Source organism: Polypterus senegalus, chromosome 17, assembly GCF_016835505.1.
Source record: "Polypterus senegalus isolate Bchr_013 chromosome 17, ASM1683550v1, whole genome shotgun sequence".
Taxonomy (NCBI): domain Eukaryota; kingdom Metazoa; phylum Chordata; class Cladistia; order Polypteriformes; family Polypteridae; genus Polypterus; species Polypterus senegalus.
The window spans coordinates 76,091,412-76,117,042 of record NC_053170.1 but is presented as its reverse complement, the minus strand read 5'-3'; the positions used below and the strand labels follow the sequence as shown (position 1 = coordinate 76,117,042).

Here is a 25,631-nt window from a genome sequence, read left to right as displayed (position 1 = left end):
CACTGATGGCTACTAAAACAACTTAAGAAGTCTCAGATCAACCTGACATCATTGCTTTAAACTGTATGTGTAAACTGTTGTATCTATCGGGAAACATTTTACATTTTTGACTGAAATGATGTTGAGACTGTATACAGAAAAGTGCTACTAGTATTAAAAAGGCTATATTCCAGACAATATTTACTCACAAGTGCTTAAAAAAACTAGTGATTATATAAACAAACTATTAAAACAAATAAGAAATCACTGATTACTAGGAACGTTCATAAAGATTTGAAGCTAGTTAATTACAGAATTAACTAAAAAGGACAAAACCTCTATCCAGGACATGTGTGTCTGTAAGAAATATGAATTTAGACAATATTTAATTAATCCAGACATTCATCCATTTCATTGTTTCAGACTGCTTTCATCTTAAATCCTTACGCTGTCTACCAGTTAAGTTTAGGGGAGATTTTAAAATCCTCCTTTTAACATATAAAGCATTAAATGGCCAAGGTCCGGCTTACTTGTCTGAACTTATCATGACTTACTAACCAGAGCACACATTAAGATCTCAAGATGTGGTCTGCTTATGATACCAAGGATTAATAAAATAACAGTGGGAGGTCGAGCTTTTAGTTACAGGGCAACTGTGGAATGGTCTGCCTGCTACTATAAGAGATGCCCCTTCAGTCTCAGCTTTTAAATCCCGGCTGAAGACTCACTACTTCAGTTTAGCATATCCTGACTAGAGCTGCTGATTAACTGTACAGACTGCATCTCTGTTGTTAGTCATTAGCACTAAAACATAAGTAACATGATAGTTAGAATTGGATACTAACCCTCACCTATTCTGTTTCTCTTCTCGGTACTCAAATGTGGCACTTGGTGCCACGGCCCACCTGCCAAGTTGTTTTGTCTGCCTAAGGTAAAGTCATCCCTGATGGAGGATCGCAGGAACCATGGGAAAGAGAGATCTTTTCATCGGATTGGCTGGCCCAGCACTGTTCCAGCCATGGAATGGCCAAATGGGGGAGGTAGCTTGATGGATGAGGTCTCCAGGACTCTTAACATATCCAAATCATATTATGTGATCTGTAAATTCTGCTACGTACTCCTAAAATTTTTATTTTTATACTGTATTGAGGATTTGTTCTGTTCTGTGTATTGTATTGTATTGACCCCCTTCTTTTTGACACCCACTGCACGCCCAACCTACCTGGAAATGGGTCTCTCTTTGAACTGCCTTTCCCAAGGTTTCTTCCATTTTTTCCCTACAAGGTTTTTTTTGGGAGTTTTTCCTTGTCTTCTTAGAAAGTCAAGGTTGTGGGGCTGTCAAGAGGCAGGGTCTGTTAAAGCCTATTGTGGCACTTCTTGTGTTATTTTGGGCTATACAAAAATAAATTATATTGTACTGTATTGTAAAATTATATTCTAAGACTTAACCAATTGATTAAATCACTTGGAATAAACTAGCTCTTTAATCATTTTAGTATTCTATTGGCATGCCCTGATGAACACTAATTAGTGTACCTCAGTGTTACCTTCAGATTGTAAAAAGAGGGTACTGTTTGTTAATCTTGAATATGTAAAACAGTGATTTATTTTTGCATATTTCTACTGCAAATATATTTTTCTCTGAAATAAAAAAGTCTACCAAAACCTTAAAAATTTCTATTCAGCGGATTAAGTTCAGGTTGGCAGGGAGCCTGTGCCATCCTGACAGCACTGCCACAAGTGACGTAAGTGGCATAAAGTGACTTGTGTTTCTCAAAAATTCAATTGGATTATAGCGAAGCATATGATATTATACACTCATTTTCCAAAAGATTCCTATAAGGCACCCGAGTAGAGAACAGTCACTAAACTAGAAGACTGGGAATCGAACTGCAATGTGCAGAATGTTGAGCACAGACAAAAATGTATTATCGTACAAGAAAACATTTTTGAATTAGTGGAGGTCAAAACTGGGATTCAATAGGGAAAATATAACAAAACTACTTTGTGTACAATATTTTTCAATGCTATGATCTCATTCATCCACCCATGATCTAATTTTCTTATCCAGGGCAAGAAAGGGTGCTAGGGCATCGCAAGGTGAAAATACACACTAGGGCCAAAATAACATTGCCAATTGACCATGGACCATAGAAATCTTTAAATTTATTTGCAACGGAATACAATTTGAACTGATTAATGAAGTCTACTTACAGATGCTGAAGAACATTGGAGCATAAGGCTGGGTCAACCTTCTGCCAGCAGCCTAGGTGGACTGCAGCCTTGTGTAGGAGATCGCAATAGCGTGGTGGAACCAGATGTCGGATAAGGATGACCAATGAGCTTACTGAGACCAGGATAAATAGTTCACAAGACCATCGCTTGTCATAGTATTGTGAGCTCTGAAAAGGGAATAAAAATGAAAGCATGACAAGGAACATATAAAGTAGGAAATGAATATAGTTTAAAAAATAAGATAATCAGCAAACACAAAAGCCTCTGTAAAATTTTGCTCATGTACAAGAACCAACCTTAACAAACCAGACTGGAACAAAGGCCACATAGTATGCACTGAGCATAGAGCTGACCAGAACTTCTTTCATCCTGCAGTTAAAATCCATTTTTAGGTACTCCACTTCTTTGCGAATGAGATCTGGTGATAAACAGCAGGCATGAGTGGGCATGACATCAACCCCATACAGAATTCGTGAATGCAACTTCCAGGTCTCCTTTAGCACACTCAGATAATAACTGCTCTGTCCACTGGCTGCTCCAGAATCTTTGGTGCTGATGTTAGCAACAGAGGATAGAGAACTACACCTCCGGAAATCATAGTTCAAGCGAAGAAAAGGGATATACATGCCAAACCTGAAACAAGACCAACAGATCACTTCAAGTAGGATAATTTTAACATAATTTTCACTTCACCAGGAAACAATCAGGTATAGGATACAAAATGTTCACTATTTAATATGTGACTTATGGGTTAAATTTATCAAAGTAACTTTGATAACTTGAAAATGTAATGTAATGTTATTTATATAATAAAAAGGATGACTTATGATAGACTTTTCTTAACTATGGGTATTTACCATTTTTTTAATTATATGTGGTTTTTATAGCTTAAGAAAATAATACTTCTGCCAGAGAAGCGCAACATCTTTTAATAATACATCAATATTTGAAAACTGCAGTTTTTTTTTTTCTCAGCTGTCTTGTTTTGTCTGCCTTGCCATTTTATTAAACGTATACTGTACTGTATATTCCAGTAATGTTCTTATGCGTAAGCAGATTTCCCACAAACCAAAAGGGCAAAATACAGGTAAGTTGCAAGAAATGTCAGTAAAACCTACAGAACCTGGACAGTTGGAAACATCTTTAAATACTGAGGCCTTGCAGTACGAGAAAACATGAATTCAAGAACTTCTCTCAGGATTACACAATGAAGAATGAAAAAATATAGTCAACTAAAAACATAAAATGGATTACTACTATTTGTATGACTTTAAAGGGATGTTTATAATCATTTAATATAATAACTCAAGGTATGAAACTGTGGGAGCTCACCTCAGAATCAGTGGATGCAAAGCAGGAACCTACAGTGGACAGGGCAGCAGTCCACTGCAGGACATGCTCATTCACACCAGACTACTTCAGTGTAACCAAAGTGCATTACCACATTTTGGTACATTACCGGAAATCAGAGAGAAAACCCACAAAAACAAAACAGAGAATTTATGAGCTCAACGTAGACAATAACTAGTCCAGGGCATGAGTTCAGCAGTCTAGAGCTATGAGGAAATAGCACTCCTGAATTCAACACCATACTTCTTTAAGGCCCTGTCCACATGGGTGTTGAAATCTTGGGTAAATGAATGAGCTATGAGCGACCTAGGTGTTTATGTTGCATTTTACAGTGGTGCTTAATTTACTTCAATATGACATTACATTTGCATCTGGTAAATGCAAACCTGCAATCCAGATTGTAGTTTTGTGTGTTTTCCTGTGGGGTTTGTGGTTCTTCCTTCATTGGATTGGCATTGGCGAAATATAGATCAGTTGGCTTTATTAGACCTGAACATTAACCTCCTTGTGTTAAAAATCCTCCTGATACGGTGACATAGGTAGAGAAACATTGCCACCACTACTGGGTTCACGCTGATTGCACAGCGTGTGTGTAAATCTATGAAGAAATCCGAAAAAGAAAAGATGGTACAACACCATATTACACGCCAGTCAACCAATATATGTCAGTGTTAGCCCTGAAGAGTGGTTACTTGTCATCTTCAAGTAACCAAATATACAAACAGTACTTGCGTAGGCACTCACCCACGAGCATTAATAATCCATAGCAGCTAAAGCTACATCACTAGCAAAAACTTACAAACTGTTTCGAATTCTCTATTACTACTTTGATGAGAATACGTATGTGTGTTTAAATTTATATATATATATATATATATATATATATATATATATATATATATATATATATATATATATATATATATATATATATATATATATATATATATATAATAAAAAAGGCAAAGCCCTCACTCACTCATCACTAATTCTCCAACTTCCGTGTGGGTGGAAGGCTGAAATTTGGCAGGTTCATTCCTTACAGCTTCCTTACAAAAGTTGGGCAGGTTTTATATCGAAATTCTACGCGTAATGGTCATAACTGGAAGCTGTTTTCTCCATTTACTGTAATGGAGATGAGCTTCAACGCCGTGAGGCGGAGTTTCGTGTGACATCATCACGCCTCCCACGTAATCACGCAGTACATAGAAAACCAGGAAGACCTCAAAAAGCGCTTAAGAAAACATGCATTATATAATTGAAAGGCAGCGAAACAATAAGAAGCGGCGAGTGACATATACAACCATATTCATGAGTTCTGCTACTTGAAACAAAGCACGATGTAAACCTACACTTTAAATTAAGTTCATAGACAGGCTGCCGCTGGCGTTTGTAATTTAGTGCCCACCCATATAAGGCCGTCCGTCAGCGCAATCCAATAGCAAACTGCCCCGGGTAAATATTCACGGGTGAAGGACTGTGCTTATGGAGAGGAAGATGAGATGGTCAGGGTGGTGTTTGACACAGCACGAGATGGCACCAGCACAGCTGGGAACCTTCGATGCATGTACACCGAGTGGCTCACGTGAACTGACGCAGTGCACAGATAAAAGCAACAGTTCCAAAGAGCTGAACAAAAACCGAATTACACAATTGAAAAGGCAGCAAAAATATGAAGCGTCTGATAAGCATATTCATAAATCCAGCTACTGCGGAAACAAAGCACACGGTGGAAAAGTCAATGTCCCGCTAAAGGAAGACAGTGTAAAAAACCCGTGCATGCAGTGTGTCAGGTCTCAGATAAAGAAGAAGCGAGCTGTTTATTGATGCAGTAAGAAACGAATCGATGAATGAAACCTGTCATCTTTACAACGATTGACAAACACAGAATGTAACTTGAACACAACACATCCTACAAATACGAACCTGATTGAAAGAAATAATGATAATCAAATCCTTGATGACAGCAACACTCAGTAACACTCACAAAACAAATACTGTATATTGAGAGTCATGTTACGTTATTTTTAAAATGTTCCCTTTTCTTTTTCTACCTTTTTTAACACACTACTTCTCCGCTGCGTCTGGGGTATATATATATGTATATATATATACCGATCTACATACTCGAATAATGGATACTTTATTAGCCATCAATGATTGTTTTGGTAAAGCCATACTCAGTGTATTCATTAGATGAGCGGTAAAAAAGTAAGAGCGAGGGGAGGATGACTCATTGAGGCATGCAGGCTGTAGTCTTGCGTCAACTCTATCTGAATTAGCGATCACATTTGAAAAATATATCTTTTCAAGTTCTATTTAGTCCATATGTGTCAAACTCAAGGGCGCGGGCCACATCCGCCCGGCGTGTAATTATATCCGCCCGAGATCATTTTATATACTGTATTATTGTTATTAATGGCCGGGTATATGAAGCGCTGGTAACACAATAAACTACAGATCCCATAATGCAGCGCTTCAGCTGCCTTGCCGAACACTTACCGCGTTAATCAAGTCTACCTTATGATGCTGCAAGTTATTGCGAAGCTAGAGTTATTGCGCACTGAGTTTGCACGGCGCTTTGGTGACTTTGAAGAACAAAAAAAGTCCGTCTACATGCGGCTCGAACCTTGTGCATGTTTGGTAGCACATATCTGTGTGAGAAGCTCTTCTCAGTGATAAAGACTAACAAAACAGCACACAGAGTCGCCTCACTGATGAGCACCTGCAATCCATCCCGAGAATCTCCACAACACAGAACCTCACACCAAACAGAAACGAACTTGTGGCCAAAAAAAGTTGCCAGGCGTCCAGCTCTAAAATGACATATGAGCAAAGACAACTGAATGATTTGATTTGTTATTGCACGTAAGAGCGGAGTCAACCGTTTTAACAAACAGCGTATTGCACTGATCTGAAATAGCTGTGTGTGTATATATGTAGATATGTATGTATATGTATATATATGTTTATATATGTGTGTGTGTATGTATGTTTATATATATATATGTATTTGTGTGTATATATGTGTGTGTATGTATGTATGTGTGTGTATATATGTGTGTGTATATATGTAGATATATATATGTATGTATATATGTGTATATGTATAGATATGTATATATATATATGTTTATGTGTGTGTGTGTGTGTAAATATATATATATATATGACAACAACACTCATCACTCACAACAGTGACAAAACAATTACATTGACAATCAGGTTACGTTATTTTCAAAATGTTTCCTTTTCTTTTCATTGCTTCTTTAACACACTACTTCTCCGCTCGAAGCCTTGGTATTTTACTAGTATATATATATATATATATATATATATATATATATATACACACACAGTGATTCCTTCTCGATCGCGGGGGTTGTGTTCCAGAACCCCCGCGAAAGGTGAAAATCGGCGAAGTAAATATGGTTATTTTTATATATTTTAAGCCCTTATAAACTCTCCCACACTCTTATAAACATTTCCCGCACAATTACACACTTTGTATTCTCTTAGATATTAGAATGAATCTTACATTCATTGAAATTACGTATGTAAACACAGTGTAAGTACAGTAAAACCTAAATATTATTTTAAAGATATCGAGTGTCTCCGATATCACATATGTTACAGCCATTACGATAAACAGGCCACCGGCAATAAATATGTATAATGCAAGAAAAATTATATACAGTAAAATGTGTGTACAGTGACACTAAACGTACATACATGTACTAAGCACTGTACGTAGAAAATCAATTATGGTTACTCACCAACAATGACACAACGACTTGTCCGATAATAATGAGTTTAATTTTACTACACAACAAAGGAGAGCGTTACAGCTGTTCTAAAGGAGCCTCTTCAGGTGACTGTGTAGCAACCGCCGTTGTTCTTCTTCCGGCAGTCTTCAATCCAAATCCCTAAAGCAGATTCCATCCAGAATACTGCCTTATTACTTCCATTTACAACTTGTTTTGCGCCCTGGTTAAAGGACACTGCGGCCGTAGATCTTATATTCTTTTCCTCCTTTTTAAATAAAAAGAACCGTGGACTCATTGATGCCGTAATGGCGTCCAACAGCGGTGTAGCTGTTCCCTTCCTTCAACACATCCAAAACTTTTACCTTTTCGGCAATTGTTAGCATCTTCCGTCGGCACTTGGACACGGTCCCTGAAGCAGTAGCAAGAGCAGATCTTTTTGGAGCCATAATGAAGGGCTTGACTATGCACAAAGATAAACACAAAAGTTAACTCTTTACACAGCGAAACATGTTGTTGCTGAATGAGCGAGATGAGATTTCCTGGTTAATGCAGCGGAATCAAATTCATTGCTCCGTTGCTGAGCCAATCAGCACACAGGAACTTAACTGCGTGCTCTGATTGGGTAGCTTCTCAGCCATCCGCCAATAGCGTCCTTTTTATGAAATCAACTCGGCAAACCAACTGAGGAAACATGTACCAGAAATAAAAGGACCCATTGTCCGCAGAAATCCGCGAACCAGAGAAAAATCTGCGTTATATATTTAGATATGCTTACATACAAAATCCGCGATAGAGTGAAGCCACGAAAGTCGAAGCGCAATATAGCAAGGGATTACTGTGTGTATATATATATATATATATACTAATAAAAGGCAAAGCCCTCGCTCACTCACTCACTCACTCATCACTAATTCTCCAACTTCCCGTGTGGGAGGAAGGCTGAAATTTGGCAGGTTCATTCCTTACAGCTTCCTTACAAAAGTTGGGCAGGTTTTATATCGAAATTCTACGCGTAATGGTCATAACTGGAAGCAGTTTTCTCCATTTACTGTAATGGAGATGAGCTTCAACGCCGTGGGGGCGGAGTTTCGTGTGACATCATCACACCTCCCACGTAATCACGCAGTACATAGAAAACCAGGAAGACCTCAAAAAAGCGCTGAAGAAAACATGCATTATATAATTGAGAAGGCAGCAAAACAATAAGAAGCGAGCGAGTGACATATACAACCATATTCATGAGTTCTGCTACTTGAAACAAAGCACGATGTAAACCTACACTTTAAATTAAGTTCATAGACAGGCTGCCGCTGGCGTTTGTAATTTAGTGCCTGCCCATATAAGGCCGTCCGTCAGCGGCAATCCAATAGCAAACTGCCACGGGTAAATATTCACGGGTGAAGGACTGTGCTTATGGAGAGGAAGATGAGATGGTCAGGGTGGTGTTTGACACAAACTCAGTGAAACTGCGAGAGAAAGTTTTAAGTGCCAGGACTAAGGTAACATTAAATACAGCCATGGACATAGCACGAGATGGCACCAGCACAGCTGGGAACCTTCGATGCATGTACACGAGTGGCTCACGTGAACTGGCGCAGTGCACAGATAAAAGCAACAGTTCCAAAAGCGCTGAACAAAACCAATTACACAATTGAAAAGGCAGCAAAAATATGAACGTCTCATACATACAAGCATATTCATAAATCCAACTACTGCGGAAACAAAGCACACGTTGGAAAAAGTCAATGTCCCGCTAAAGGAAGACAGTGTAAAAAAAACCCGTGCATGCAGTGTGTCAGGTCTCAGATAAAGAAGAAGACGAGCTGTTTATTGATGCAGTAAGAAACGAATCGATGAATGAAACCTGTCATCTTTACAGCGATTGACAAACACGGAATGTAACTTGAACACAACACATCCTACAAATACGAACCTGATTGAAAGAAATAATGATAATCAAATCCTTGATGACAGCAACACTCAGTAACACTCACAAAACAAATACTGTATATTGACAGTCATGTTACGTTATTTTTAAAATGTTCCCTTTTCTTTTCTAGCTTTTTAACACACTACTTCTCCTGCGCTGGGTATATATATATATATATATATATATATACCGATCTACATACTCGAATAATGGATACTTTATTAGCCATCAATGATTGTTTTGGTAAAGCCATACTCAGTGTATTCATTAGATGAGCGGTAAAAAGTAAGAGCGAGGGAGGATGACTTATTGAGGCATGCAGGCTGTAGTCGCGTCAACTCTATCTGAATTGCGATCACATTTGAAAAAATATATCTTTTCAAGTTCTATTTAGTCCATATGTGTCAAACTCAAGGGCCGGGCCACATCCGCCCGCGTAATTATATCCGCCCGCAGATCATTTTATATACTGTATTATTGTTATTAAAGCCGGGTATATGAAGCGCTGGTAACACAATAAACTACAGATCCCATAATGCAGCGCTTCAGCTGCCTTGCCGACACTTACGCGTTAATCAAGTCTACCTTATGATGCTGCAAGTTATTGCGAAGCTAGCTCACACGATGCTGAAGAGAAAAGTTGATTCTGAAAATAGAGCCTTTAAAACCGATGGGAGGCTGAGTATATGTTTACTGAACCCGTGTGTCTCATTTGTGGAGCTAATGTGGCTGTAATTACAGAATTTAATCTAAGAGGCACTATAAAACAAAACATCAGGGTAACCTGAAAGACCTGAATGCAATGCAGAAGATACAGAAAGCAGAAGAATTAAATAAGAATCTGACACTTCAGCGGACGTTTTACCGTGCACAATCACAAAGTGATTTCAATTGAAGCTGCTTTTATGGGAGACACAACCACTTGCCCCACTTTCCCTGTTGCCAAGTAATGTTAAACCAAGTCGTCACTACGGTGTTCCCAAATCGCACTTTGCTGATAAACTGGCGCACTGAGTTTGCACGGCGCTTTGGTGACTTTGAAGAACAAAAAAAGTCCGTCTACATGCGGCTCGAACCTTGTGCATGTTTGGTAGCACATATCTGTGTGAGAAGCTCTTCTCAGTGATAAAGACTAACAAAACAGCACACAGGAGTCGCCTCACTGATGAGCACCTGCAATCCATCCTGAGAATCTCCACAACACAGAACCTCACACCAAACAGAAACGAACCTGTGCCAAAAAGATGCCAGGCGTCCAGCTCTAAAATGACATATGAGCAAAGACAACTGAATGATTTGATTTGTTATTGCTGAAAGGAACACATTTTATTTATATTTCCAGGTTTTGTTATGCAGCATGTTCATATTTGAATTTGTATAATTTTGACAGGATATATTTTTATGGAGAGCAAAATCTTTTGGGATATTTAAAATCTAAGTTTATTTTTATATAAAATTACATAAGAGTAAAGAAATTTGAATGTTTGTTCTTTTAACGTTTACTTTATTTCTAACTTGTATAATTTAGACAGGATATATTTTTATGGAGAGCAAAATATTATAAGTTGTTTAAGGTTTGAGTTGATTTATTCAGAATAATATTCCTGTCTGTTTTACCATTCCTACCAAAGATATTTCTGTCGACTAAATAAAAATTCCTTCTATTTAAAATTTAAATAGAACTTGAACAAATACGATAGTTCATAATATCCACGCAGACTTGCACGTAAGAGCGGGAGTCATCCGTTTTAACAAGCAGCGTATTGCACTGATATGAAATAGCTGTGTGTGTATATATGTAGATGTGTATGTATGTGTGTATGTATTTATGTGTGTGTGTATATGTATGTGTATATATGTATATATATATATGTATGTATATATGTGTATATGTATAGATATGTATATATATATATATATGTTTATGTGTGTGTGTGTAAATATATATATATATATATATATATATATATATATATATATACATATGACAACAACACTCATCACTCACAACAGTGGCAAAACAATTACATTGACAATCATGTTACGTTATTTTCAAAATGTTTCCTTTTCTTTTTCATTGCTTCTTTAACACACTACTTCTCCTTTCGAGCCTTGGTATTTTGCTAGTATATATATAAAACACACACACACATACACACGTGATCATGGGACATATCCGGTCCTTGAAAACATTGAGTAAACAACATGTAAGCACAATACAGATGTTGACTTCACACTCATTGGGATTTTGGCACAAATTGATGTCATGAAAAAGCTGCATGTAACATTTTTTTGATACCATCTGAACACGTATCCAACCGAACGCAACTGGTAGAAGCATTAGTAAAATTATGTTAGATTCATTTTTTTTATATAAAAGAGGTATGATATGATGTTATAACATCATCATCACAATGTCTTCCCTATTATATTTTATTTATTTGTACAAAGTTTATGCTTGGTGTCTGAGTTCTTTGTTGATACGTTTTCCACGAGATACCGTGGTCTCACTGTACAAACCAGCTAATTTGGTATTGGCTCAATAAATGTGCATGAAATTGAACTTTATAAATGTATAAGATGTCCCAGAAGGGTAACAGACAAATGCATCAGCAAAAAAGAAAGACAGCTGGAAGCTGATTCAAAGGATACTATGTTTCCTCTGGAAAGTAAAGCGCTGGCATCCTAGCAATTGAAACTTTAAAACAGGGGTGGGCAAACTCTTTTGGGGCTGGCTGAATAATTAATAATATATTAAAAATTGTTCCAAGAAACAATGTAATTATAAAACTTTTTTATTAAAAACAATTAAGGCCAATGCTCAATCACCAATACAACAGCAATTTTAAAGCACAATGATTTCGCCATGAACATGAAACTGCTTACTTCTGCACAAATTTAGAATCTGGTTGTTGCAACAATTAATTCATTGGAAAGACTTTTTATTTGTTAGTTCTCTTATACCCTTGCTGTAAGAAATTTTCATTATTGTAAAGACCTACTTTTAACTGTAAGCATACCAAATAATGATGCCCTGCATATAGTACATTTGCAAAGCCTTGGAAGCAATTCCTTAGCTATGTACAGGTTCTTAGAATTTAAGCAAAGAGACTTTGTTAAATTTATTTTAAAGTTCACCATTGCATTAGAGTTCAGTTACTTTCATCTACCAGACTTCTGGAACATTGTCCGCAATAAAAAAAAAAAAAAATAACAAGGAGAGAAAAGATGGCAAAATCTGTCTCATGGCATGTAAAATGCTGAAAACAATACTGAAATATACCATGAAGGAGGACAACCCGAGCTGCATGTCAAAGTTCTCACTTCTGTCTCAACACAAATCCTTTAAATTAGGAAAACAAACAGGTTTTGTTTGTTGCGGTTGAGTCAGATTATTGTCTGACGAATGTAGGAAAACATGAAATTAACAACGCTGGATCAAAACTGAAAGGAGCCCATGAGGAAAGTTTCAAACACATGAGCTTGGGGTGTGTCATTTGGGGTTTGGGACATCATCTGTTACAGGGTAGGATTTGGATGTTAACACAGCAAATAACCGTTTGGCCTAAAATGGAAAAGAACAATTCAGAGGAATCCTGATGTCACTTTCACCCTTCCACTTCTGCCTCTCTGTATAAAGTCACTTGATAAACAGACCTCCACCAATCCAGAGCACAGGCTCAGGAAGATAGGACCTCTCTGTTCTAATGAGACAAAACCTAAGTCATTCTGATGCCATTTCAAGAATCTTATTTTCCTATGCAACCAAACCAGGTCATTAAATGGTACACCTGTGGTGCCTCAACTTTTTTCTGTTTATGTTGTCTCTTTTTACAAAAAGCCATTAACTATTTTCCTCTCCCACTTTATGATGGAAGCATCTAAAAAATGTACAAATACCCTGAAGGCATGGCATGGATGCAATTGTCAGTATGTGCATCTGACGTCTTGTCTTACCAAACACACACAATTCAATTCGCGATTAATCAACTTGCTACCAATCAAACTGCTACCAGAATATTGCTCTCCATCTTACTTCTTTTACATTTGTAAATGACACTCTTTATAATGATTTGTGCTAAGACCAGGAGTTGTACCTGAAGCCCTGCCTTGAAGGGTGCCATTGTCAATCAATCTGTCAATCTGATATAATCTGTCCCTTTGAATAAACATTGAGACTCATTAAGTGAGCAAAAACTAGGATTTCTAGATGGTGATCTCAGAGAGACCCAGAATGAGGTATAGTATAAAGAAATCCCTAGGTTTTATAGGCCCTCTTGGAGTTTGCAGGGTAAACTGGCAGAAAGATAATGTGGCTACTGGGTAAAGAGAAAGAGTGAGAGAAAGGAATGTTCTTCTACTGCTAGTACACAGCTGTTGAAAACAATTTTGAACATGTGCTTTAAAAACTTTGAAAGAAATATTAATTAAAAAGCTACATACGGGTAACAAAGAAACAGCAGATTAAAGATGGAATATGTCCGAAATAAATGAATCATTGACCGGCACAGACTCCACCCTGCTCCAGTCAGGATTGCAAATCGAGCTATCATCAAAAACAGGGAGTATGGGAAGGAGAGTTTGTCAGTTTTTGATGCCTGGGAAAGCAAACAAAGTAACTTTAGACCAGGAATTACATGTAAACAGTAGACAAATGTAAACATACTACCTCTTTGACCATGGCAGCAATTAGTCTTCGTGCTAGCATGATGACTGTGAACAGCAGCAAATTGTAGTCAATGAGGTGAAAATTCTATTAAAAAAAAGAAGGTGTCTCAAGAAATGAAACTAAGAGGTACAACTGAACTAAACAGAATAAACACACACGCACGTGCACACACACACACACACACACAGCACAAATAACAGAAACAACTGTATATAGCCCTCATGAGTAAGAGATAAAACCACTGAGAATCCATACTAGGGTGGTATGAGAAGGTGGATGGTTGGGTGGGTACCACCAAACTGTCCGGTAGATGTTAATGTAGTGGACAAAGAGTGCAATAAGATGACAGAAGAATAAGTTCAGCTCAAAGAGTACATTCCTGTCCACTGGCAATTCTGGAATCTTGCAGTGCTTAAGGGGAACCACAGTCTGTGCCGCCAAGGGTGGGCTAGACATACCAGTGCCCGAGCCACTCCTGACAAGAAAATAAAGGTACAAGCATAATATTAAAGAACTGTTCTAATGGAAAATGTTATCCAAGATTTTTTAGAACTGCTATTATTTTAAAGCAAATTTTTGAAGCTATCAGTGGTTTACCAAAAAACGTAAAAAACTGTGTTACTCCAGCTAGTGAAAAAAGTTATGCAAAAATGACAACAAGAGTCAGGGTTAATATATCTTAATTCTATATGGAAAACCTATTCATCACTTCCAAACTATTAACATATAGTGTGTTTAAATGCGCACACACACATATTCAGATTAATAGAAACCAGGTTTCTTAATAATCTGTGTTTACATGCGCAAGTAATCCTCTGGATTTCTCCTTTTTCAAAATGCTGTGATGTTATTAAACTGTGCAAAAAAGAGATACCATGAATTAAAAAATAAGCATGATGTCTGTGATATTTTTGTTGTGGTTTATAAATATGTTTAATTAAATTGACAATTTATTTAGACATCTGTTACCTGATTGCATTCAGAAAACTCCTTTCTGCGTGGATGTATGATTGAGCCCTGGAAAGGATCAGTATGTGTGCTTCTTGTCTTACACCCAGTGATACTGAAGTAATAATGATGCAGGTGTTTTTACTTCAAAAAGTAAGTATTGCGTTAGGTTACTCGTTATTTTAAAAAGTAATTGGACTACTTAATGCATGTTACCTATCCAACTGCTCTCGAGGTTGTGTTGCTGAGTTTTGACTGTACATTCAGTTATAGCGATTGCTGAATTATTGAGACAGATTGTTTCAGACAAAAGAAGGAATAATGCAATTGCCCAAACATTTGCCACTGGAAATGTATTTTGTGGACTCTGCTACACATGGCTGCTGACAATGTGTACCAAGCAAAAACAGGTGTAAGCTTACAGAATCCAACAAATATATGCAGACTACAAAATCTTTAACAGTATCCTGGTTAAGGGTTTACATGGCTACATAATCTGATTATTCATGAAGAAATCTATCTCTGTTAATCAGGTTTCTCAGAGGCCAATAACCCAATTTTCCTAATCTGAATAGGGGTTTACATAGCATTTTAGAAATCAGGTTTCTGTGAATAATTGAGTTATTGAAGCAAATATAATCACACTAATATTTTAATGCTCTATAGCATGTACTGAATAGAAACTGTTACCATGGTGTGCATTTGTCTGTTGTTCATAATTGGATACCAAATTTATATTAGGATGGTTTTAACAATTAAATACAATAACTACATTTTGCTAGGAACAGTCAACCTTAAAAAGAGTAACAATAAAAAATTATTCCTTTACCATGTGGCAGAAATCTCACCTTGTGCGTGACCTCACCCCACTCAATGGTGAACCAGAAGTATGGTTAGAATTGGTCACTGAGCCATTTTCACTTAGGGGGGATCGGCAATATGATGTCTTGCTGGATCCTCTTCTTCCCCCAGCCATTCCAGCAAAACAAAGATACTTAAGTGATCAAAGTTTGCCCTCCAATCTAAGTAAATAAACAGAAACAGTATAATAAATACCAAGATCAGAAATGTCACAAAGGGTCCTGAAAATAACTAATTAAATAATAATAATTTGAATCTAATTATTATTATTAAAATGTTTATGATCATAAAAGGTGTAATTGGCCAATCCTGAGTAAAGATGTCCTATAACCACTGAATAAATAAATGCAAAATATTAGTAACAAAACTGGACACCGTGTTAACTAAGGAATCAAGACCTGTGGATGAAAAAAACCGAGCAGGCATTATACACATAATAAATACCTTCAGTAAGAAGAAAAATATGATAAAAAAGAAAGCTATCAGACCACAATTATTTTGTAGAAGAGTACATATGATAAAATTAAAAGGGAGAAAAATCACTAATAATAACAACATATACTGTATAATAAAAACAAAGAGCATCTAAATCATACACAGAAAAAGAAATGTAATCTTCTAAGTATTGTAAATAAAAACACTTCTGTTTGACATAATTATTGTAGAGAACAGCAAAAAAGCACAGAAAAACCTTACCCAAATTTTTAGAAGATCAACTGGTACTTATTAAGGTCTACAAAGATAAAGTCTCCGTCTCTGTTCATATTAGATATTTTGTATTCTTTCATTTTCCTTTTGATGGAGTCACAGCTATTACTTTTCTTTTCATAGATTTTCCCTCCCACTGCCACCTTCTTCCAATAATCAATCTCCCCACACCAGTCCTACTATATCAACAACTCCTATCACATCAATGGCCAGTGACAAGTCTACATCCGACCAAATAATGACTAAAACCCATCTCTGTGAACAACAGAGCTTTTACATCCTTCCTTAAAAGCGTTGCTACCTAGGAAGGGTAAACAGAGCAAGTGTATGAAGTGCAGAGAACTTGCTCATTTAATAAACACAAGACTGTTCCAAAATTTTGATAGTTTACAATAAATATGATAGTTTACAATGGAATACAATAAAGAATATTGGAATTCTGGACAAAGTCACTAGAATTATCAAGTCTCTACACATTAATGGTTCTTGCTGAATGTCACACAGGAAAAAAATTCTGTTCTCAGTTGCTTTTGATTAAGTGACGAGTAAAGTGACATCTTTTAAGCAGTGGTAAAATAATACATATGTTACACAATCTGGACTATATTTTACAGCTCCATCATACAATGATATGTGCATTAAACTAGCCTGATTTGAAGAAAAAGCTAGAAAAATTGGACTTGAAAAGACTAAGACTATGGATAGTGATATCAACAATCAGGCAACATAGCATATCCAAGGAAAAGAAAGAAGAGGACGATTTTTTTTTACCTTAGCAGCTCTGTTACCAAAAATGGTAAATCAGTAGATATTCTGAAAAATAATCAAAATGACCAACCAAGCCTTCAGAACCTTGAACAAGATATGGAAATCATTACAATTAACCTTAGCGACAAAAATTCAGTTTAATACTAATGTAATGAGCATAATATTTATGGTTATGAAACTTGAAAATACATCAAAATAACAGCAAACAGAAAAAAATGCTTATATGAAATCTTAGACATATTGTTCCCAAAAACAATTACTAATTCAGAATTGTTAAGAAAAGCTAGCAAAAAACACATCTTGATTCTTATAAGGATGCATAAGTGAAGGTGGATTGGATAAATCCCTAGAGTAACAAATAAAAAAGCAAAAGAAGCTTTTGATTGGAATCTGCAAGTAGAAAGGGAGGAAGTGCAAAAAGCCTGGAGTGGAATAAAGGCTTTGGAAAAAAAGATTAATTTCATGGGGGGATTTTAAAGATACCCTATGTGCTCTACAGGTGTAAGAGGATTGTACTTTCTGTTTTAAAGCAAATGCTGCCATAGAAGTAAATTCTTCCTTGTTAAACTGATAAAAACATTATTTTCATTGCAATGTATGAGAACATGAGGGCAACCATTAAGAAGTATATCAAGAAGACTAAAAGACAGTTGGAGAGGAATATAGCAGATAAGGCAAAAGAAGGCCCTAAGAGATTCTTTCAGCATTTTAGTAGTAAAAGAACAGTCAAGGAGGAGGTCAAGTGCATCGGAAATAGTAAAGGAGAATTAAAAGATAGTGACAATGAAATAGCGTATGCCCATAACTTATATTTTTCTGAGGTGTTCACAAGTGAGCAAGTGGATAACTCCCAGAGGTAAATGGGACTACTAAAAATGTACTGAAGGATCTGGAAATTGTAGAGGGAGAAGTACTGCTCAGATTAAACAGGCTGAAATCAAACAAATCACCAGGACCAGATAATATTTACCCTCAAGTTCTTAAGGAGGCTTGTGAGTACATATATAAACCCTTGACACATATTTTTAGGTGGTCACTGCACACTGGATAAATTCCAAAAGACTGGAAAATGGCAAATATCATCCCATTATGTAAAAAGGGTGGCAGGGCTGATCCAAGCAACTATAGGGCAGTAAGCTTAACATGCATCACAGGAAAATTAATGGAAGGAATTATTAAGGATAAGATTGAGGAACACCTGGCAAGGACAGGAGTTATTCTGAACAGCCAGCATGGGTTCAGCAGAGGGAGGTCATGTTTTAACAGCATGTTGGAATTCTTTGAGGAGGCAACAAAAGGATACAATCAAAGTGGAGCATATGATATTATTTATCTTGACTTTCAGAAAGCATTTGATAAGGTGCCACATGGGAGGTTGGGCATCAAACTAAAAGAAGTGGGAGTTCAGCGTGATGTTTTTAGGTGGGTGCAGAAGGCTCAGACACAAGAAGTAGAGGGTGATGGTGAGAGGAACCTCATCAGAATTGGCTGATGTTAAGAGTGGTGGATTGGATAAATGCCTAGAAGGGTCAGTGCTAGGGCCGCTACTATTTTTAATATATATAAATGATTTAGATAGGAATACAAGTAACAAGCTGTTTAAGTTTGCTAATGAGACCAAGATAGGTGGATTAGCAGATAATCTGGAATCCATTATATCATTACAGAAGGACATGGATAGCATACAGGCTTGGGCAGATTTATGGCAGATGAAATGTAATGTCAGTAACTGTAAAGTATTACACATAGGAAGTAAAAATGTTAGGTTTGAATACACAATTGAGAGTACACCTTATGAGAAGGATTTGTAAGGAACTAAGGAACTAAGAGTCATAGTTGGCTCTAAACTATCGACTTTCCGACACTGTTCAGAAGCTATTAAGAAGGCTAGCAGAATGTTTGGTTATAGAGCACCATGTATGGAGTACAAGTCCAAGGAGGTTATGCTCAACCTTTATAATGCACTGGTGAGGCCTCATCTGGAGTACTGTGTGCAGTTTTGGGTCTCCTGGCTACAAAAAAAGGACATTGCAGCACTAGAAAAGGTCCAGAGATGAGCGACTAGGTTGATTCCAGGGCTACAGGGGTTGAATTATGAGGAAAGATTAAAAGAGCTGAGCTTATATACAGTTTAAGCAAAAGAAGATTAAGAGGTGATATGATTGAAGTGTTTAAAATTATGAAGGGAATTAGTATAGTGGATCAAGACTGTTATTTTAAAATAAGTTCATCAAAAACACCTCCCTGTGACACTGTAGTTAGAATATAGTGGGTTGGATGGATGGATGGATGGAAAAACACATGGACAAAGTTAGAAACTTGTTAAGGGCAAATTTTGCACAAACATCAGGAAGTTTTTTTTTTTTTTAGACATTGGGAATAAGCTACCAAGTAGTGTGGTAGACAGTAAGACTTTAGTGACTTTTAAAACTCGACTTGATGTTTTTTTTTTGGAAGAAATAAGTGGATAGGAATGACAAGCTTTGTTGGGCTGAATGGCCTGTTCTTGTCTACATTGTTCTGATGTTCTAATGAAAAATGATGCTTAGCAATGGCTGACAAGTACTTAACAACAGCGTGAACGAAGTACACTGCACTGTTGAGGTCCCAAGATGTTTAGTACCATCGTTTTACAAAATATAACCAACTAACTAAAGATGTTTAAGGGATATTGGCCTTAGAGGCAAAGTTTCAAAGAAATAATGATGTGAAACTGGCAAATAAGAAAAAAAGGTTAAAATGGGAAAAAAGAATACAGACATTGGACAAAAGATAACTGGAAAAGTGTATTAGGCTCTGCATCCCAGAGTCATCTTTTCTGTTTTGCAAATGACACTGATCTATATTATATAAATATATTTGGTGTGTATTTTGTGAAGAAGACAACCCAGGACCCAAAAGGTGTTTTTGTTTCTCAGAGTATGGAATTGCCCATCTAGACCACCCTTTTATTTTTCTGTCCTGGTTTGATCCAGTTTGTTCTCTTCTCTCAAGAGTTTAACAGACAATTTTGTAAGAAACCTGCAATTTCTTAGCAATCTGTTACATATAATAGCCTTCAAAAAACCAAAGTCTGACATGTTTCTTGAGAAGGTTGATTCATTTTGGGCATTTGTGAATCTAGAACTGAACTTTAGGAATGCCACTACCTTGTAACACAATTGAACAGGATAACAGGTTTCAGTGGGGCTAATGTAATTACGAAGGTTTTTCTAATAACCATTCAGCATGTAAACATGATTAATTAAGATTAAATAAAGGGAGTTTACCATTGGGACACTGAAGGCATTGCTCATGAAAATGGAGCTTTGCAGCTACATATGAATAATAAATTAAGAATCAGTCATTTCAGGCAGCAATAGCCATTATACACACTTACAATGCCTTGGCAACAATTTTAAATCAATTTAGCAGTATATTGATAAAAAAGTATGAATTTCTATTAAAAACATGAACATTTCTGGCTGCCCTTTGTCACCGATTCTGTTCATAACTTTTATGGACAGAATTTCTAGGCACAGCCAGGGTGTTGAGGGGGTCCGGTTTGGTGGACTCAGGATTGGGTCACTGCTTTTTGCAGATGATGTTGTCCTGTTTGCTTCATCAGGCTGTGATCTTCAGCTCTCTCTGAATCGGTTCGCAGCTGAGTGTGAAGCGGCTGGGATGGGAATCAGCACCTCCAATCCGAGACCATGGTCCTCAGCCAGAAAAGAGTGGAATGCCCTCTCAGGGTTGGGAGAGAAATCCTGCCCCAAGTGGAGGATTTCAAGTATCATGGAGCCTTGTTCACGAGTGAGGGAAGAATGGAGTGTGAGATCGACAGGTGGATCGGTGCGGCGTCTGCAGTGATGCAGGCTCTGGATAGGTCTGTCGTAGTAAAAAAGGAGCTGAGCCGTACGGTAAAGCTCTCAATTTACCAGTCAATCTACGTTCCTACCCTCACCTATGGTCATGAACTATGGGTAGTGACCGAAAGAACGAGGTCGCGAATACAAGTGGCTGAAATGAGTTTCCTCCGCAGGGTGTCTGGTCTTTCCCTTAAAGATAGGGTGAAAAGCTCAGTCATCTGGGAGGGGATGCCTCCCTGGTGAGGTGTTCCAGGCAAGTCCAACCGGGAGGAGGCCCTGGGGAAGACCCAGGACACGCTGGAGGGACTATTTCTCCCAGCTGCCCTGGGAATGCCTTGGGATTCTCTCGGAAGAGCTAGAAGAAGTGGCCGAGGAGAGGGAAGTCTGGGCCTCTCTGCTGAAGCTGCTGCCCCCGCGACCAGACCTTGGATAAGCGGAAGAGGATGGATGGATGGATGGATGAAATTTCTGGGTGACCCCAAACTTTGGAATGGTACTGCGTATTGGCATACATTACAAATGGAAGAGTCGAAGTTGAAACCATAAATTGAAGAGTTGGGGGTCAGCGTCAAAGGTTTTGGGTACCAACTCCACAGCACTGATGAAAAGTGTGAGATTTCACTGTTGACGGTGTTACCCAAGTGATTAATTTAATTTTATAAAGTTATTGATTGTCAATTATTGTATTAGTTGCCATATAGGAGGTGATAAATTGAGGCTGTTAATTTGTTAAAGCTGTGCTGTAATTTTTTTTTTTGAGCAGCATTTCAATATAGAGCAAGTGTCCATCCATCCATTTTCTAACCCGCTGAATCCGAACACAGGGTCACGGGGGTCTGCTGGAGCCAATCCCAGCCAACACAGGGCACAAGGCAGGAACCAATCCTGGGCAGGGTGCCAACCCACCGCAGGAGAGCAAGTGGACAATTAAAAATAAGTTCTTGTGCAAACAGTATTATCCTTTTGTGGAACTGCACAACATCTTGTTTGTGACATTGTTTCGTGTGCATTTCCTAAGTTGTTTTCTCTTTTGTTTGTGATTCCAGGCTATGTTTTGCAGTATGTTTGCCCACTATTTTTGTTTTAAGTACATCCTTCTTAGTGTTTTAATCATTGGATATGTGGATATGTACAAATACAAGTAAGAATTTCACTGTGCTATGTACCTACGATAATAAACTTGAACTTTAACCTGAACTTAAAGAAAACTTATAATGCACATGTTGCGTTTTGGTGAAAAAAAAACCCCAAAAAAACACTTTTTCCTGGGAAATTACAGCTCGATGTATCAAGTATAAACGAAGAAAGGTTTTTCTTGAACTATACAACAACAACAATACACCAAATTAGCAGGATGGTAAATGGTTGTACATTGAAGCCATTCAAAACTTGTTTTGATGACATTTGGGAATGAGTAGGTGTTGATTTTGGGCAATTACTCATTTAGATATCTCAAACATTTAATATGAAAAGTATCTGCTTACAAAATAAATAATTATTAAACCTAAATACTTTTGAAAAATATATGAGTGCTTCTTTTTGAAAGCATGCATCTGCATTTAATTAATACAGTTTGAATATGTGCCAATAACGAATAACGTGAGTTAGAAAATGGTTGGTTGAAAGCATGCCATGGCATCTTTCCATAGTCTACTATTTCATTTAGCCAGAAATTGAGCAGGGACATGCGGTCAAGGGAGTCAGGTGAGGATCTCATCATGAAAAGTAAAATAACTGATGATAACATAAAATAAATGTGTCCACTGGTCTGTGCTACAAATGTGTTTTTTGTATGATTCCGATCAATTTGATTATTTTCACAGTCAAAACCGCTGAATTGGCGCCATTTCCTGTACAAATCCAGGGGAGAAACGCAAGGTGCAGCAGAGATGAGCCTCACCTCACCTTGGACTGCACTATTCCTCACACCCTGGGTTGATGCATGCAATTGACGCGTTCCTGTAGTCGCCAATATAACGTTTGCAGACACGTTTATTATACACCCTGACATTCCACAGTCTGGCTAATATCTTTAATGAATGTGTGTGACATATTTAGTCTTGCAGATCGGACATAAAACCGCAGTGAAAAGGCACAAGGCCAGGCAGACAGTACCATGCCGCACAGAAGGGGGTGGATGTGAGGCAAACAGGTGCTTGTTGCTGATGTTCTTCTATGCAGAGGTTTTAGACGCCAAAAAGTTATCAGATATCAGAAGGTCAAGTGCACTGTAGCGTCCCTTTATTTTTATGTTTTGTTCCGACTGAATGCCAAAATGGAAGATTAAGATTTTTAAAACTAAAGGAAAATAAGGATTACTTTTACAAGAAAGTGACGGTGATTTTCGTGGAGAAGGACAGGCGCATGGACTTCATTTACAAATAAAGATATGACCAGAAACGGTTTTCAATTAAAAAAAATGGGATCAGACTAAGAAAAATAAATCCAATCTTTAAAAACTACATTTTGACCTTAAAATATTCTTTTGTTTTTCTTGTTATCCTTTTGTTGAACAGTCTTATTAAAACTAATTAAAGCATCAGAATTAAACAACTACATATTTCAATTAAGGTCAAAATTGAAATCCGTTTTTTAGTATCCCACTCAATACTTTCATTTGTATTAAATGAGTATTAATTGTGGAATTGCAACGGCAAACTTAGAACACATGGAGGATGCAGAGCAAATACGCTCACTCCTCTCTCGCCTCTATAAATGTAACGTTCTTAGCCAAATATGTGCCTTGCCTATGTATGCTGCCAACTGAATAGTGAATATGCTACTCTTTTGGGTTCCAGCCATGAACGTCACTGCAATTAAGCTATGTAACCCCAAATACAGATAACCGGTTATTTTGTTTTTAGCGATATATGTTGGTAAAACGTACTTCTCTATTTCCTTATTTGATTACAGAAAAACATAAACGTTACAGCTCAAGAGGGGCAGTTGGCTGACATAGTGCCAGACATATCGGCAGGCCCGTAAAGGACTGCATTCTACGGCTGCCTTGCGCGCGTCTGCTCCATTGTGAGTCCCTCCTGCTGGGAATCTGCACGCGGTCAGTTTGGCTCCATGCAAATATAAAATGACAAAAACGACAGTGCCCTTGCAGTGCCTACATTACCCATACTATTTGGGAAATTTGCGTCGTATTTGTAAGTTGATTTGCTTAAAAACAGCACTATATCCCGCCCATCTGTGACAGGCGGCATGACGTTGATTGACTAGAGCCGTTAACGATGTGTCTTATTACAGTAGCGCATCAGTTTTTTCCTTAAACCTTGCAAAGACCTTCATGACACCGGTGTAAGTCATCCACATTTACTAGCTGCAACAAGGTTGAAATTATCAAACGGCAACTTTGATGTGTGATCGCTAATTCGTGTCGTTACAAGTTCCGTCCCTGATTTGGCAGATACACGCGCTTTGGGCAGATGCAGGTCATTTTTAAATCTCAGATATAATCAAGGCATTCGTCCTAGTGATCATGTATGTATATATTTATATTCCCCAATTGGTTTTCGGACTTTAACCCCGTTGCCCACTTCTCAGGCTTCGCTGCCCATCTATTCTTCCATCATTACCACATCCCATCTCAGCCACATGATGCTGTTCTTTAAGAAGCATCTTTTTATAGCATATAGCCTTCTAGGCCTAGCAGTGCGGATCTCCTTATCTCCGTGCAACTTACCGGCACCTCCAAGCGTATTTCCTGGCTAAGTGTGGCTGCACACTGTAAACACGATGACCGACCGATGCTGAGTGACGTCCAGCTAGGCGCTGTCCTATCGGGGCTCGGATGTTGAGGCTTGCTGGAGCCCCATCCGCTCAAAGCGGTTAGCAGGAAATGGGAGAAAAACTCAAGACAAGTGACGTAAAAATAGGGGGCGGGTCGGCTCTTAAAGACATAGAGTATTTAACGGGAATAAAAACCGCCTTGCTCGAGTCGGAAGAGAGAGAGAGAGAGAGAGAGAGAAAAAAAAAAAGAAAGAAAGAAAGAAAGAAAGGGCAGACAGACCGACAGACAGACAGATACACGCAGGCGGCATAAGCCACTCGGTTAACTTGCACTGAAGGCTGCTCTTCCGGAGAAGTGCGGGAAGAGGCTGTGCTGAGCTGTGGCTGCTTGGAGTGAAAATAGAAGGAAGTGACGAGGATGAAGAAAAGGTGTTTGAAGGAATGAGAATGGCAGACTGTTTGGAACAAGACAAATAACAGAACAATAGAGTGTAGTCATGCATCATTTAGTGGTGAGGACAGTAGGCAGGACTTAAACAAAAGAAGAAAGTAAGAGTTTATAGAATTGTCAAATTTTGAATTTGTGTTGTTTCTGATATTAATCCGAAAAATTTGCGAAAGATTTAAAGAAAGCGTTAGAGGGTGTTGAGGGAGCTACACCTTTAAGATACGAATCACAGTTAGTGTTTTGTAAAGATTAATCAGTGTGAAAAAGCTGCTGGAAGAAATGCTCATATATCATATGCTAAATGTCTTCAGAGAGTATAGAATAGTGTTTCTAAGGGATAGAGTAATGTTAAAAGTACTGACAAATCTGAAATTATTAATAA

General features: G+C 37.7%; 1 protein-coding gene across 2 annotated transcripts in view; it reads right to left on the bottom strand.

Moving 5' to 3' along the window:
• The window catches only part of tmem39b (transmembrane protein 39B), a 32,880-nt gene extending 7,952 nt beyond the window's left edge, over window positions 1-24,928 (bottom strand). Inside the window, exons 1-8 of one of the 2 annotated variants that reach the window (XM_039739484.1) lie at window positions 24,755-24,928; window positions 17,219-17,299; window positions 15,727-15,900; window positions 14,186-14,405; window positions 13,931-14,014; window positions 13,705-13,859; window positions 2,511-2,847; window positions 2,194-2,381 (exon numbers count right to left, since the gene is read on the bottom strand). In XM_039739484.1, coding sequence (XP_039595418.1) covers window positions 2,194-2,381; window positions 2,511-2,847; window positions 13,705-13,859; window positions 13,931-14,014; window positions 14,186-14,405; window positions 15,727-15,854 — 1,112 coding nt within the window. In that variant the 5' untranslated portion in view covers window positions 15,855-15,900; window positions 17,219-17,299; window positions 24,755-24,928. The remainder of the gene's footprint in view (window positions 1-2,193; window positions 2,382-2,510; window positions 2,848-13,704; window positions 13,860-13,930; window positions 14,015-14,185; window positions 14,406-15,726; window positions 15,901-17,218; window positions 17,300-24,754) is intronic. The other variant, XM_039739485.1, reaches the window with a different exon arrangement.
• Window positions 24,929-25,631: the final 703 nt, after the last annotated feature.